The following is a 14,075-nucleotide window of genomic DNA, read 5'->3' as shown; positions in this document are numbered from 1 at the left end:
TCATGAGCTGGGGCGAGGCCTGGGCATTGGGATTTTTTGTGAAAGCTCCCCAGGTGATCCTAATACGCAGGAAAATCTAGGAGCTCCTGCCTGAGTATCCTGTCAGCTCCCACACTCTCGAACTCCAGGGGTGTATCCTGGAGGGGCACAGGAAGGCCCCCCATTCCCAGCAGGCAGGAGACCGGAGAGCCCCGAGTTGTCTTCTACAGATTGACTAGTAAAGGGACTTGGGACTCCTGGAAAGTAGGAAACGAATCGCTGAAGGGCCAGCCAGAGCAGGCGGCACCCCGGTGGCCCCCCTGAATGGGGAGGGGAAGGAGGAGGCAGGAGAGACCAGGGAGCACTGGTAGCTGGAGCAGAGGTAAGGTTTGCGAGGCCTCGCTGGAAAGGAGAACACCTATGCAGCCCGTGCCACCAGCCCCGTCACCTGTCAGAGCTTTGTTGAGGAAGCGTTGAACCTCCCTGCCCAGACCCGCCTTGCTGGGAGACTCCCAGAGGTGCCACACTGACGTTAGGAAGTCAGCTGTGGGCGGCAGAGCCCTTCGGGTCATCCATTAGCAACAGGAGCAGCCTTCCCTACCGCGCCCCTGGCAGACACTTAAACCTCCTTGCCAGGCAGCTCAGACACCCCAGATGTGCACTCTGGATGCCGGGCGAATGCTGACCGGGAGAGGGGTGGGTACAGGCAGTAACAGGGAGTCCTTGACTTTGGATGAGGCTGGCCTCGCCTGTTGCCAAGGTCAGCAAACCACACATCCTTTGAATAAGCCATTGCGTTTGTCAGACTGACGTCTGTAGCTCCGTCTCTCCACTGGCCTTGGCAAACCAGGACAAGGGGAAAATTCATTGGGGGGATCACGCTGTAACCACCGCTAGCCGCTCCCTACCCCCCCCCCCCGAGGGATAGGGGACATACTCCACGGGCAGGCAGGGCTTTGGCTGTGCCAACACCAACCCGTGTGCCCCCAGGGAACGGGGCGGGGGGGGGGACGACCCTGGTGGGGACTGAACAGCTCCCAAGGATCCAGAAACGTAGCCGGACGCCTTGCCCACCCTCCACCCAGGGGTCCAGGGAAGGCTCAGCATGGAGGCCCCCAGGCTGCAGCTCAAGGCACCTGGGCAAATGAAGGCACATGGCTCCACGAGGGAGAACCCACGGATGCACGGGATGGGTGACAGCTTGCGTGGCAAGGTTTCTCCTTAGGGTGACAGTGGTGCCTCTCGCCATTTGGCAGCACTCCTGGGTAAGATCGGTGTTCACTGAGCACCTTCTATGGAACAGGTCCTGTCCCACGGGCTGGAGAACGAATCACACCCCATCCCTGCCCTCCAGGAGCTCAGTCTATAGAGGTACAAGGAGCAGAATGCATTACCTAGCAAGGGGGTGCATGGCGCCCCACAGTGAGCGCCGGGTGCTTGCAGGAGCCAAGCCGAAGTACCTAACTCGGACTGCAGCTCAGGGAAGACTGGCCCAGGAGTGGACACTAGAGCTCAGGCCTTTGGATGAGAAGAGAGACTGGGGAGCTGAGAAACCCGCACAAAGAGAAAAGGAAGCGGAAAACGTCACTGCGTGAAAAGTGGGCTGGAGCAAAGGGTCTCTCTCCCTGTGTATGGTTCTCGGGGGAGGGGGGAGGCATGGGGGAGAGGAGATGAAGCGAAAGATGTTTGCGGGGCCCAGGGAAGCAATGCAGGCAGATGTGCGTTTGCCGCCTGCGGCACGGGACACAGACTGGAACAGAGGCGGCAGGCGGAAGCAGACTCGCTAGGCCAGGGGAGAGAAAGAAGGTCATGGCCTAGGTCACTGGTGTGTAGCTCTTTCTTTTTTTTAAGTTTATTTATTTATTTATTTATTTATTTTTGAGAGAGAGACAGAGAGAGAGACAGAGAGAATGAGAGGGGGAGGGGCAGAGAGACAATCCCAAGCAGGCTCTGCACTGTCAGCACGAAGCCTGATGTGGGGCTCGAACTCACAAACCATGAGATCATGACCTGAGGCGAAACCAAGAGTTGGACACTTAACTGATGGAGTCACCCAGCTGCCCCCAACAGCTCTTTCTGAAAAGGGAGCCACATGGAAAGGCCACGTGACCAATTTTCCTCACCTCCTTCCAGCAGCCACTTTCTGTCCTGCCCCTTGGGCCAGCTCTTGCCTGGCCTCGCGTCCACTCTCAGCTCCGCTCTGGGGCTCACCGGGGTCACAAGAAAAGATGGGTTTGGCTTCTCTGCTTTGCACACTCGTGGGGTTCCCCCGCCTCTCTCGCCTTCCACACCACTGCCTGGCTCTCCACCCATTCCTCTCGGGGTGGGTGCGGGCAGCCCTGGGCAGGGGTCTGCCTTGTTAATCCGGGCACCACAGGCAGCGGCGTCCAGGGAGAGTGCAAAGCACATGGGCTTTAGAGTCTAACGAAACTGCCTTCGCATGCCAGCGTCTCCTTCAGCCCAGAGCCCGCTTTCTCTGACAGAGAGGGCATTGCCAGTCAGCTCAGTGTGCCTCTGTGGGGGTTACAGGAGGTCATGCGTGTGGAGGGACTTAGCGCCACACCACGCACACTATTGTTCTGCAGGTGGAGAGCCTGGGGCGGCCGGAGAGCCTGACCCAAGCTAGTGGTTCTGTAGCCTGGGACTGCAGGCCCCTGCCTCATTGATAGCCTGGGTGCCCAACTACCAGCCAACGAGCCAATCCACCTGCACTGGAGGTGGTGGGGCGGGGGGGGACGTTGGCTAGCTGTGTCCCTTCGAGAAGCAGCAAAACACCAAGTAGGGCCTCTGTCTGGTACAAAGGCAGGCTGGCCTGTTCACAGTTACCACGGGCTGCTCAGTGCATGGCTTCAGAAAGGCAGGTGCGAATGTTCCCAAAGGGGCAGGGCTGATAGTGTTCCACCCCCACCCCACGGGACAGTCTGCCTGTGCTGAACAGTTCTGGCATGGAACCTGCTGGCCCTCGGGGAACCCGGGAAAGGTGGCCCTGAACATGTCAGGTTTCTAAGTTACCTCCTCTAAGAGCAGTCACGCCACATGGCCCAGCACACTGTGGGGCTCCAGGAACCCAGCAGATGTCCCCAGAAGACAGTCCCTGCTAAAAGCAAGCAGGCCTGTTGCGTCCGGGGCAGCCCCGGCAGAAGCAGGCAGTGCATGAAGCTCAGGGCCAGCCGCAGGGCTCCCGGGGCAAAGCTGTGCACAGCGCCAGCTGCCCCTTGGCGGTCCCTCCATGGTGTGGAGGACAAGTGGCCCCTTTCTGTCTACTTTTCAAAGCAGATGGGCTTCTAAGAAGGTTCTGGGAAAGGAAGGCCAGGACTCCTGGGTTCTCATAAATCTTTTAATCACAGTAAATGAAGAAAACATTGTAACAGTAAAGTCCCATGGTGAGGGGACCGCTCAGGGATCTTCAACAACAGAAAAAGCTAAGACTGAAAGTTCAGAATGCTAAGCACACAAATGAATGACCACTTATTTCTAAAGGTGACTGCAGAAACCATTTCGGCACAATCAGAAGGTTTTACAAAACAGAGGAAAATACATTACAAGATGCCCCGGGGAGGTGAGAAAACTGGTGGGGGCACAGGGCCACCTAAGAACCAGCCTGGCAAGGGCACTCCCCCTGCTGCTGTCTAGGAGGGTCACAAAGACTGGTTCTAAAGGGAGCCAGTGGGGGAGTGGGGAGATGGGACGTGACAGGAGGGATCTGCCCAGTGCACAGCAAATGGGGAAGGATGGGGGCGGGGACAGAGGCATGTGCCCATTTCCTGGCAAAAATGAGACTATCTTATTCTCTCCACCACAATAACACCAAGATAAATGAAGAATTCCTTAGAATAGAATACAAAATGCACACCAAAAGAAAAGCCAGTTTCCAAAACGACAGTGTTGCTTGAAATGACTTTGTTTTGTTTTTGTTTCGTGCCCGGAGTAGCAAACCAGTGTATGAAAACGTCACAGACAGAGCAGCGACAAGTGACTAGGTTTTCCTGAGCACAGTACTGGCTCGCTCTATATACAGAAGAAGGCGGCTCACTCCATCTTGTGGACTCTAACCCCCTCAGAGAGGGCAGGGCAGGGCAGGCCATGTGGTGGGAAGACCTTCCCCAGGCTGGGGCCTGTCTCCGATCCTGCCAGGGCCTGAGGGACACCCTCCCTATGCAAACCAGCACCAGCATCTTGGCCTGTACTGTCATTCCTCCCCGGCTTCCCCGTCAATCTCCCAGAGAGGACATATGAATGTGGATCAATGCCTACAAACCCAGGGAAGTCCTTCTGGCCGAGGGAGGGGGGAGATCAAGGGCTTTCTGTTACCCCCGAGCCACTGAGCTCAGCCCCGGGGCCCCACCCGGCCCCGGGGCGCAGAGACAGACCGACAACTTGCTACCGGTGGGGAGCTGTGCCCACTTCACATAACACAAACACAAATGGCAAAACCCTGAGCGAGGCTACAGCAAAATGGGGTGATCTGGTAGCTAGCCTGGAGGTACCAGACAGCGACGGAAGCCGACCATCCCACTGAACCCCAGACCACCCTGCGAGAGGTCAGAGGAATGTGTACACCTGGGAAGAGGGAGGGGGCTGCAAGCAGGCGTGACCATCTCCTCTATTCTGAGCTGATGCCACAAAGTTGGCCAGCTAAGCGGACTCTTATCATTGGCCCAGATCCTTGGCCAAGACTACCTGGGGCTGGGAAAGCCCTCCTTTCGCTTCCTGGGGCTGTTTGAGAAGAAACTGTCCACTTCCACGAACACTCTCTCAGACACCCACACGCGCGTGCACGCAGCGAGCTCCCGCACGCTGGCAAATGGCATATGGAAACTTGGCCAAGGTGGCTGGGGAACCTCCTTGGCACCTGCCAGGAAAGCCCTCGGCAGGAGCTGGGAAGCCCGGGCCCACTGGCACAGGGGCCACCTTCCAAGGCAGGCTGTTGTAGGGGTGCCCAGGTCACCTCTCACCGTGGGCTGGGCCCAAGGTTAAGAGTGAGCTACAAGACCACATCAGGTACTTGCAGCGCCCCAGCACCTCCCACACAAGCCACGATGCCACGCGCAGCCTGTGGACAGGGCTCACTCTCTATTCCTTCTGCCTATATTTTTCTGAGCTGGCCTGGCCCCCTAGAAGTCCCGCACCTCCCCTCCAACCTCCCCCTTCCCTGGACACATGTAGCTGCCTCCGGGATGTCACTTTCTTCTTTCCTTCCCAGCAAAAGAATATCAGCGCGAATGGGGCACTGAGCTGGAGCCAGGGCAAAGGCATGTCGACGCAGGGAAGGCCGGGCTGACGGGTGACCTATGCCATGCCACTGAGACGGAGAGGAAGAGAGGGAGTGCCGACTCTCCGTGCCACGGTGGCATTCCAAAGAGGAGTGTCTGCCACACCCAGGCTGCAGGCCCCCAGCTGCAGCACAGACCATCTGCCTGCAGAGATTCCTTGTTCTGGGAGGGGACAGGACATGCCCCCAGGGGCTCCTCCCGTGACCTCCTTCCAACCTTCCCTTTTGTGACGAGCCAAGGGGCACCGAGGCCTCGCACAGTTCCTCGTCAGCCATTCCTACATGCAGCGGTTTGACAGTGGGCAGGGTGAGCCTAGCTGCTCCAGAGGGGCCCCCTTCCAGAGGACAACCCCAGGGTGAGAGTCACTAAAAAGACTTGGCTGGACCCTCCAAGACGGCAGAAAATGAAGGCTGTGCATCATGAGGAGCTCAAGGGGAGTGAGAGTACTAGGTGTGCTCTCTCTAGCTCCCCCACACCCTGGGAATTGATGGCCTCCAGGCTAGCAAGGCCACTGGAGAAGGGCAGTCCCTCCCGGGTGTGGCTTCTGGGGCCTCACCATGCTCAAAGAGACTCTTCTGCACTCTGCTGCCTTCCTTAGGTCCATTTGCTAAAATCGACCACTGAGACACTGACGCTCAACCTGGGTCTGATATAGTAACAGCTGAAATACGGGACCCCAGCCCAAAGCCTCCCAGTTGCCCACAGTGGGAGAGGAGAACGGGGGCCATCAGAGGAAGTCACTGAACAAGCTTTTACTGTTCTGAAGCAAACCTGTTCTCAGTTGAAGCCCACAAGGAGTCAGCAAATGCCCAGGCACTGGCTCCCTCCTTCAAGTCCATGTGTGACTGAGTTCAAGTCTTTCAACAGAAGGTGTTCCTTCTGAAGCACTTGAACCTGTACCTATGGGGATCTGATTGCTTGGCACCTCCCTTCCAACCTACACAGGGGCTTCGAGGGTGGGCTGGGTGGGGAGTAGGGGAGTGTGTGATGCCCACCCGATGCTAAACAATTCAGCACTGAATCTGGCTACAGTGATGACCCCTGGCCCTCGGGAAACAACACTGGCAGGATCTGTATCTTTCCAAACCCAGAATGCTGACATAGCCCATAAAAAGCACGAAACGGATGGACAGGAGCCCCCGCAGAGACAGGCCCTGATGCAAGGATTCTCTGAACTCAAACATCCAAAAACAAAGAAGCAAACAGACAAAAACAAACAAACAAAAAAAAAAAATAATAATAATAATAAAATAAACCCCAACCAACTCCAGCTCACTCTTTCCTGAAGCTGCCTTTTAAAAAGAAGAGAGAGAGAGAGAGAGAGAGAGAGAGAAACATTTAAGGGGCACTCAAGATTAAAAGGGCATCTGTTATCAACATTGAACTAAAATGGAGCATATGATTCAAATCACAGTTTTCTCAAGTTACCACTTCTGTTGATTAATTTCTATGCTGACTTCTCACTGGGATGTGGGTCACTTCTCAGCTCTCTCAGGCAGGATGGACCCAGGGTCCTGCCAAGTAGGAGCTGTGGAGACTTTAAACTTGTTCACTTTGGATTTTGCCACTGCAACAGCTCTCTACCCCCAGAAGAATCTAGCCTTGGGGTCGGGTAGTGCCCCCACCTTCCACCGCAGGGCAGCATCTTGGAGGGAGTGGCTAGTTGGCTGCTTGCTTTGAGTCATGGGACACCAATGGGAAGACTCTGGCAGGTTCTATTTTGGCCATGAGTGGGGAAATCCCTTGGCTCTTGGCATGCTGCTGGTATAGAAACAAGGCCTCGGTCCCATCATGGTGGGGGCTGTGCTGGAGACAAAAGGGGACCCTGGCATAAGCCTGGAGGTCCCTGGCAGTGGAGAAATGAAACCCAACCCAATCTCATCACCTCAATGCCAACAAAAGAACTACTGCTTGTTGGTCCCCGTCCCCTCAACCAGCTGTCATGAAAGCACCAACAAGCAGAGTGAAAGCCACTGACTACTTTCGCCCACGTAAGGCCACTAGGAGCAGAGAGAAAGAGACAAAGGGGAGGGGAAAGGATCCCACCCTCAGCATGATGCCTCAGGCCCAGGAGATATCCTGGGCAGAAGAGCTGGGGAGGGAAGAGTGTGGAAGAAAGGGACAGAGACAAGGGAAAGAGAAATACACCAGACATCCTACTGCCCTCTCCCCATGATTTCATCAAGAACTGGGTGTTCTCCAAGTCAAGTCAGGACTTGCTTCCTCAGGGAGAAAAAAAAAAAAAAAAAAAAAAAAAAGACAAGCACCTTCAGTCTATTTTCTTGGCTGGAAGCCGGAGCAAATCCAGCAGATATTTACACAAGGGCCCAGCCATGTATGAGAACAGGATGACCAGCTTCCCGTGGGTCATGGTCATGAGAGTCTGGTGTCCCGAGGCCCAGATGCGATACCAGGGGCCGTAGAATGGGTCTGAGATGGCCGGACACAGCATGTTGTTCAAATTCACTTCGGTGACCTGCAGGGATAAGGGAGGTAGAGTGAGCGTTCACCATCCTGAGGCTTTCTCTGGCTTCCGCCAGTTCAGCCATCTCTACCTATTGGGGGACTAAACAAGGAGGGATTAACAAATCCCCACCTGTTCATAGTGGGATTTCTCTGCCCTAGGGTTTTGGAGTGGGTCAAGGCTAGAGCCCTCGGGAGGTGATGGGGGAGGCCATCCAATGGAAAAGCTGTTTGGTTTTGCTCAGTCTTGCCTTCTGGTTGGGTCTAGAGCCTGCTGCCATTCCTAAGCAACTACTATGAGCCTAGTACCCAGAGAGGTATCAGGGGATGACCGAACAGTCAATGGCATGGTCCCTGCCTCCGCTTAACCGGAGGCCAACCGCGTTGGCATGGGCAACCGCATCTGACCTCAGAGCAGACGGTGCGCGCCAGGTGTTCCCCACCAGGAGAACTGAGGAGTGTACAGCATGGGGCCCGAGTCCTCAGAGAAGATTTCATGAAGTAGGTGGCACCCTGAATGGACTCATGAAGGATGGATGGGGGTCATGGAGAGGAATGGAGTGCATGGTGCCTTCCTCGGAGGAGGCGCGGCCTGGAGGTGGGACTGAGCATGGTTATGTGTGGTGACATGAGGACACTGACCCCTCTGGAATCAAGCAGTCCCAGTAGAGAGCGGTCAGAGTAAGTGTGAACGTCATACTGCTTCCTTCCTAGAGCGCGGGAAGCATTCACGCCATTGGCAAAGAGCTCAAACTGCCCTCCAGGCAAACCAGAGCAGAGCAGCGATACGCCAAGGTGGGGAAGGGAAAGTGACTGCTTCTACAGAGGCACGGGTGACATCGGTCCTGTGCCGTAGTCCTGTCAGGTTTCACGAGGCTCCACACGGCTGATGCTACGCTAATGCCGCTCACGCACAAAACCAGACCTGCCACTCCGGCCCCGAGGATGGCCACAGCACCTGCCTTCCAAAGCCCTTCAAGCCTGTTCACGTTAGAGACAAGTCCTCAGCACCTCTCGGGGAGCCTGGGGGCGTCTGTACCATGTCACAGAGGAGTGGAGAGCTCTCTGCCCTCGAGGGTGAGGTGACCCAGAACAGTGACAGGGCCAGGACTTGACCTCAGGTCTCCTGACCCCCAGCCTCGAGCTCGTCCTCCTCACTCTGCCACCAATAGACACCCATGCACTCAGCAATTCTGGACTCTGGATAACTCAACTACTGAGTCCAGCCATCATCCACGCTCCAGGCGGGTCTGAACACCCCAGAATGCCATGGGAGTCCCCCAACACTGTACTTGCACCGGCCACACAGCCCGGGGCCTGGGAGTAGGCCCAGAATGGACCCAAGGTCAGAAGCCTCCTCCAGGCCCTGGGGCCTGGGCTTAAGGTCCTGCCTCCCTGTGCCCCACCCCCCCAACGTGGGGTCCACAGCAAACCCCCTTCCAGCTGCAGCTCACTGTTCCCGACCCGGGTGGTCATCAGTGAAGGGCACGTTTGCCTCCCCAGGGATGAAAGGAACAATCAATACTGAAGGCTTCAGAAACTTCTCTGGAGAGGCCCAGGCTGTGGATCATAAATCAGCAACCCAGACACAACAATGTGACATCCTGGCCTTTGGCATCTTGTATTTTCAAAACAAAACGATACACCAGCGCCAACCAGGATTATCAAGATTTATGGAGAAGTCCAAACGGAGGGGATAGAAGGGGAACAGAACCGAACTTACCAGGCCCAGGATCTGCAAGACGCTGAAGTGGTAAAAGAACATGAGGCCCGTTGAGAGAAGGGCCCACCGGAAACTGCTGAGGGGCTCTGGGGTGTAAGCACCTGGAGGAAAAAGGGGAAGATGGTGAGACGGCAGGCTTGGGGACCCGCTTCTCCTTTGCCCCTTGAGGTGCAGGTGCTGAGGCCACAGCCGCTGCCAGCTGACACACCCCCTCGCTGCTCGGTGACATCTACTTCAAAGCCAGTCCCACCAGCCATTCCCTCTGTTCTGTCACATACTGCCAGGGCCATTATGAAGGGAGGATTCTTTATTATTATTATTATTATTATTATTATTATTATTATGAAAGGAATGCATGCTCATTAAAGGAAATTCAGAAAATGCTAGAAAGTGGAAACAAGATGGAGAAAACAAAGAAAAACATCCCCAGCATTCTACTACCCAAATGCAACCCTGCTAACGTGTGTGTGTGTGTGTGTGTGTGTGTGTGTGTGTACGTGCGCGCACTTGGTTGTTTTCTCTATGCCTCAGGAGTTGCTTTTCTTTTTTTTCTTAATTGCTAATTGGAATCTAACTGTATATATATTCATATGTCCTTCCCTTTCACGTTTGTTTTCATCTTTCCCTCATGTTTCTAAACAGGGATGCCACTGAGGAAGTATGGTAGGGTGGTTGAGAAGGTTAACTGTCATGACAGGCAGATTTGGGTTTAAGTCTAGATTCTTACTGCCTGCGTGGCCCTGGAAAAGTTGTTGAAACTCCCCTAAATCTCAGGATACCAGTCCTACCTCCTTCTTAGAATTGTCACAAGGAATAAAGGCAATGATATAGTGAGCACTCGTAATACAGGATTGGGTATGATGTGAGTGTTCGATGGGTGTTAGATGCTGCCCTTAGCACATCATCATTATTCTTCAAATAACCACAGAACGTGCCACATCCAATGGCGATGCCATTTCCCAATCATTACACAACTCCTTCCCCCTGGAGCACCGAAAGTGATGTATTTTCCGTCCAGCCATCACTAGGAACTACCATCCCAGTAGCCCTGGATGCATTCCAGAGCTTTCAGAGGAGGTGCATGGCTTATAGAATGCTGTGGGGTGTCACTCTAAATGGGGACTTGGCGGGGGGGCTCCAGAATGAAAGCAAACTGGAACCCTCCACCCCAAGCAAGTAGGCGCCAACATTACATCCCAGGGTGGTTATTTTCCCAAGTCAGTCTTTCACTGATTCATCCATTCATTCACCAGCTGTTAAGTACCTGTTATATTCCAAGCCCTGGACAGGAAGATCAAGAAGACAGGCTCCCTACAGTCCAGGCTCATAGTCTGGTGGGGGAGGCAAACATGCCAATTGACAATTAGAACCCAATATGATGGGTGTGATGCCTGTGGTCTGTGCTACATATTATAGGCGAATAGAACCCAGCTTGAGGTGGGGGGGTGGGTGGTGGGGAGAAAAGATGTAGGAACAAGGACCGCTTCTTGGTAGAGGGGACATGGAGCAGTCCTGAAGGATGTAACCAGGGGCCAAGACATTCCAGAGCCAGTAGCTCGCACAAAGGCAGACGTGAGCTCCTGGGAGTGAGGCAATTCAGAGAACTATGGCTAAGAGTTGGGGACACAGTGGACAGTGTAGAGGGGTGGCGACCAGGAGTAAGACCCAGATGTTGGTGGAGGGCTGGTCTACTCTAAGACCTTAGGAGCCACGCTGAGGGGCTTTGGGCTTCATCCTATACTTGGAGGGTCATGTGCCCAGATGCCACAAGGCTCAGGTAGGAAATTGGGAGGAGAGTGACCAGAGACTAAGAGACATTAAGGATGCTGGATACTGGCCAACTGGAAAGCCCATGCCCCTTCTAAAGATGGCAACCACCACTCAGCTCAATCCAACCACTGTCCTGTGGGGATGTGGTTCCCAGAGTTGCCAGTTGTTGTTTTTTTTTTTTTTTCCAGTTTTGCAAGGGAAGCCAGAAATTTGAACTTTCGTGTGGAATTTCCTGATTTTTAAATGTTGGCAAATAATTCAAAATGTTTTAAGAATGCTCAACGGACCAAACAAAACACGTCTTCTTGGATGGATTTCAGCCCATGGATGGCCAGCTTTGCGCTCTGCTGCAGAGGCCCAGAAAACAGCAGGAAAGTGATGTGATCAGACATGTGCTCAAGAAAGGTCACGCAGGCCAGCATGGGGGAAGGAATGGAGCAGAGAACATCGAGGCAGGGAGACTGATAAGGAGGCTGCTGCAGGAACCCAAAGAGGGAAGGGGATGGATGGCCCTCAAAGGTAACAGCAGTAGGACTGGAGAAAAGTGGAAGAAGGACCCACCAGGATGTGGTGTAAGGCTGGATGCTGGGGAGGAAGGGTCAGGACGAATCTAGAAAGACTTCTAGCTTGGGCCTCCTTGGGCCTATGGTGCCATTTATTGTTATGGAGAAGAGAGGAGAAGGCAGATTGGGGCAGAAAGTAGGCAGACAATAAGGCCAATATTGGACATGTTGAAATTGAGGTGTCTGCAGAATATCCAAGTGGAGATGTCTCTCGGGCCGCTGAGAGCACTCTGGGAAATAGCGCGGTGGCAGAGCGTGTGGGCACTGGAGCCTGCAGACACAGGTATTCAAATCCTGGCTCTTGTCACTTATCGACGTCAAGGGCTTGAATTCAGTTTCACTCCTCTATAAAATGGGGGTGCCACTGCCTACTTCTCAAAGTTGTTGGGTAGATGAGATGACATAATTTAATGTTTGTTTATTTTTGAGAGAGAGTGCATGCGCAAGTGGGGGAGGGGCAGAGAGAGAGGGAGAGGGAGGATCCGAGGTGGGCTGTGCACTGACAGCAGAGAGCCCTCTGTGGGGCTCGAACTCACCAACCATGAGATTGTGACCTGAGGCAAAGTCGGACACTTACCTGACTGAGCCACCCAGGTTCTGCAGAGATGACATTTTTTTTTAATGTTTTTATTTATTTTTGAGACAGAGAGAGACAGAGCATGAGCAGGGGAGGGGCAGAGAGAGAGGGAGACACAGAATCTGAAACGGGCTCCAGGCTCCGAGCTGTCAGCACAGAGCCCCATGCGGGGCTCGAACTCACGGACTATGAGATAATGACCTGAGCTGAAATCGGACGCTTAACTGACTGAGCCACCCAGGAGCCCCAAAAGATGACATAATTTAAGTCATGTCATAGTGTGGTTTCTGGTATTTAACAAATGTTGACTATTTTAATTATTATAATGAGGCACAAACTCAGTGAAGAGGGTGGGGCTGAACATCCAGATATACATGTCATTGGCACACAAACACAAGCAGAGTCATAGGGGCACGTGTAGACTGAGAAACGAAGGCCAGACGCAGAACACCAAGGAACACCATGGGGGTGGGAGGTGGAGGGTGGAGAGGAGAAGGAATATGATGGGGTGACTGAAGCCAGGCAGGTCTTCTGGGGGAGAAGCTCAGGCTTGCTATGGGAACAAGAGCCAGGCTCACAGCACACTGGAGTCAGAAGGCCCTTCGAGCACATCAAACTCGTCCCTCCATTTTAGAGATGGAGACACTGAGGCTGGGAGATGGGGGGTGCCAGCATCAAAGTCAGAGCAGGGCACTGGGCTCTCAGACACCGCTGGGCTGCTCGCTGCTCAGTGGCCCTGCTGCCACTTGTCCAGTCCTACGCCACCCCGAGTTGTACCGTCTCTTTCCTGGTCTGTCTACCCGTCTACACCAGAGTGCCTCGGAGTGGGGGACCTTGTCGGATTCTGTGTTCTTTAGCATCTGGCACAGCGCTTGGCTTGTGAAAAGACACTGAGCTATGCACTTACACTTTGTGTGCTGAATGAATGGGAACTCGGCACCGTGCTGTCCCCTGGTTGCTGGGGACATTAAGGGTAAGAGGGGACTCGGAGGACCAGCAGGGGCTTAGGCTTGTGCTCAGGCCCGTCAAGCCCTGAGCCATTTTCCCCAGGTGTCCCTTCCCTCCAGCCTCTGCTTGGCTCTCCCTGAGTGGCAGCTGTGCGGTAGTGAGAGGTCACGTGGGCCAGGCACAGGAAAGGTACAGGAGGGGGCAGCCAGGAGGTCCTCAGCCTGGAGGCAGCTTAGCCACAGACCTGGGGAAAGCAGGGAGGCGGCAGCCCCTCTCCTCACTGTGCACCTCGCCTGCCCTGCAGTCCCTGCCCTATGCTACGGGGGAAAGGGACACACACTCAGACACTGCCAAGGGTACATGTTCTCACTGCCCCTTGCCCAAACCCCCACTTTAGTACCGTTCACTCTGTTGCCCCACCCACCCCACAGTGGACCATCAATGAGGAGCCATTTCTGAATCTGCCCCCGTTCCCTCCAGCACCTGGTGCACATCAGGCACTCAAAAAATGATCAGCGTGTGAGAGAATGAATACACAGACCTTCCAGAGAATCCTCAAACCATATGAAACCCTTTGGCTTGGCAATACTACTTTGAGGACAACCATCGAATGCCTAAAGAACCCAACAGATGGCCCTTATTTGCACAAAGATATTTACAGTTGCACCACCTACAATATGGAGGATCTGGAAACAAACCAAATGGGAGAGATAAACTCTGGCACCTCAATACCATGCAACCACCATTCAAATGACAACCGCCATTCAAATGACATCCAA

At 54.2% G+C, this 14,075-nt stretch overlaps 1 protein-coding gene across 5 annotated transcripts in view; it reads right to left on the bottom strand.

The window, feature by feature from the left end:
- Window positions 1-3,302: 3,302 nt before the first annotated feature.
- TMEM164 (transmembrane protein 164) overlaps window positions 3,303-14,075 on the bottom strand; it is a 173,250-nt gene continuing 162,477 nt past the window's right edge. For all 5 annotated transcript variants that reach the window (XM_043570780.1, XM_043570783.1, XM_043570779.1 and 2 more), the window contains 2 exons: window positions 9,439-9,539; window positions 3,303-7,728 (listed from right to left, as the gene is read on the bottom strand). In XM_043570780.1, coding sequence (XP_043426715.1) covers window positions 7,522-7,728; window positions 9,439-9,539 — 308 coding nt within the window. In that variant the 3' untranslated portion in view covers window positions 3,303-7,521. The remainder of the gene's footprint in view (window positions 7,729-9,438; window positions 9,540-14,075) is intronic.

The sequence above is a fragment of the Prionailurus bengalensis genome, chromosome X, assembly GCF_016509475.1.
Source record: "Prionailurus bengalensis isolate Pbe53 chromosome X, Fcat_Pben_1.1_paternal_pri, whole genome shotgun sequence".
In the NCBI taxonomy this organism is placed as follows: domain Eukaryota; kingdom Metazoa; phylum Chordata; class Mammalia; order Carnivora; family Felidae; genus Prionailurus; species Prionailurus bengalensis.
The sequence above is the reverse complement of the archived record's forward strand: the minus strand, read 5'-3'. Positions and strand labels throughout refer to the sequence as shown.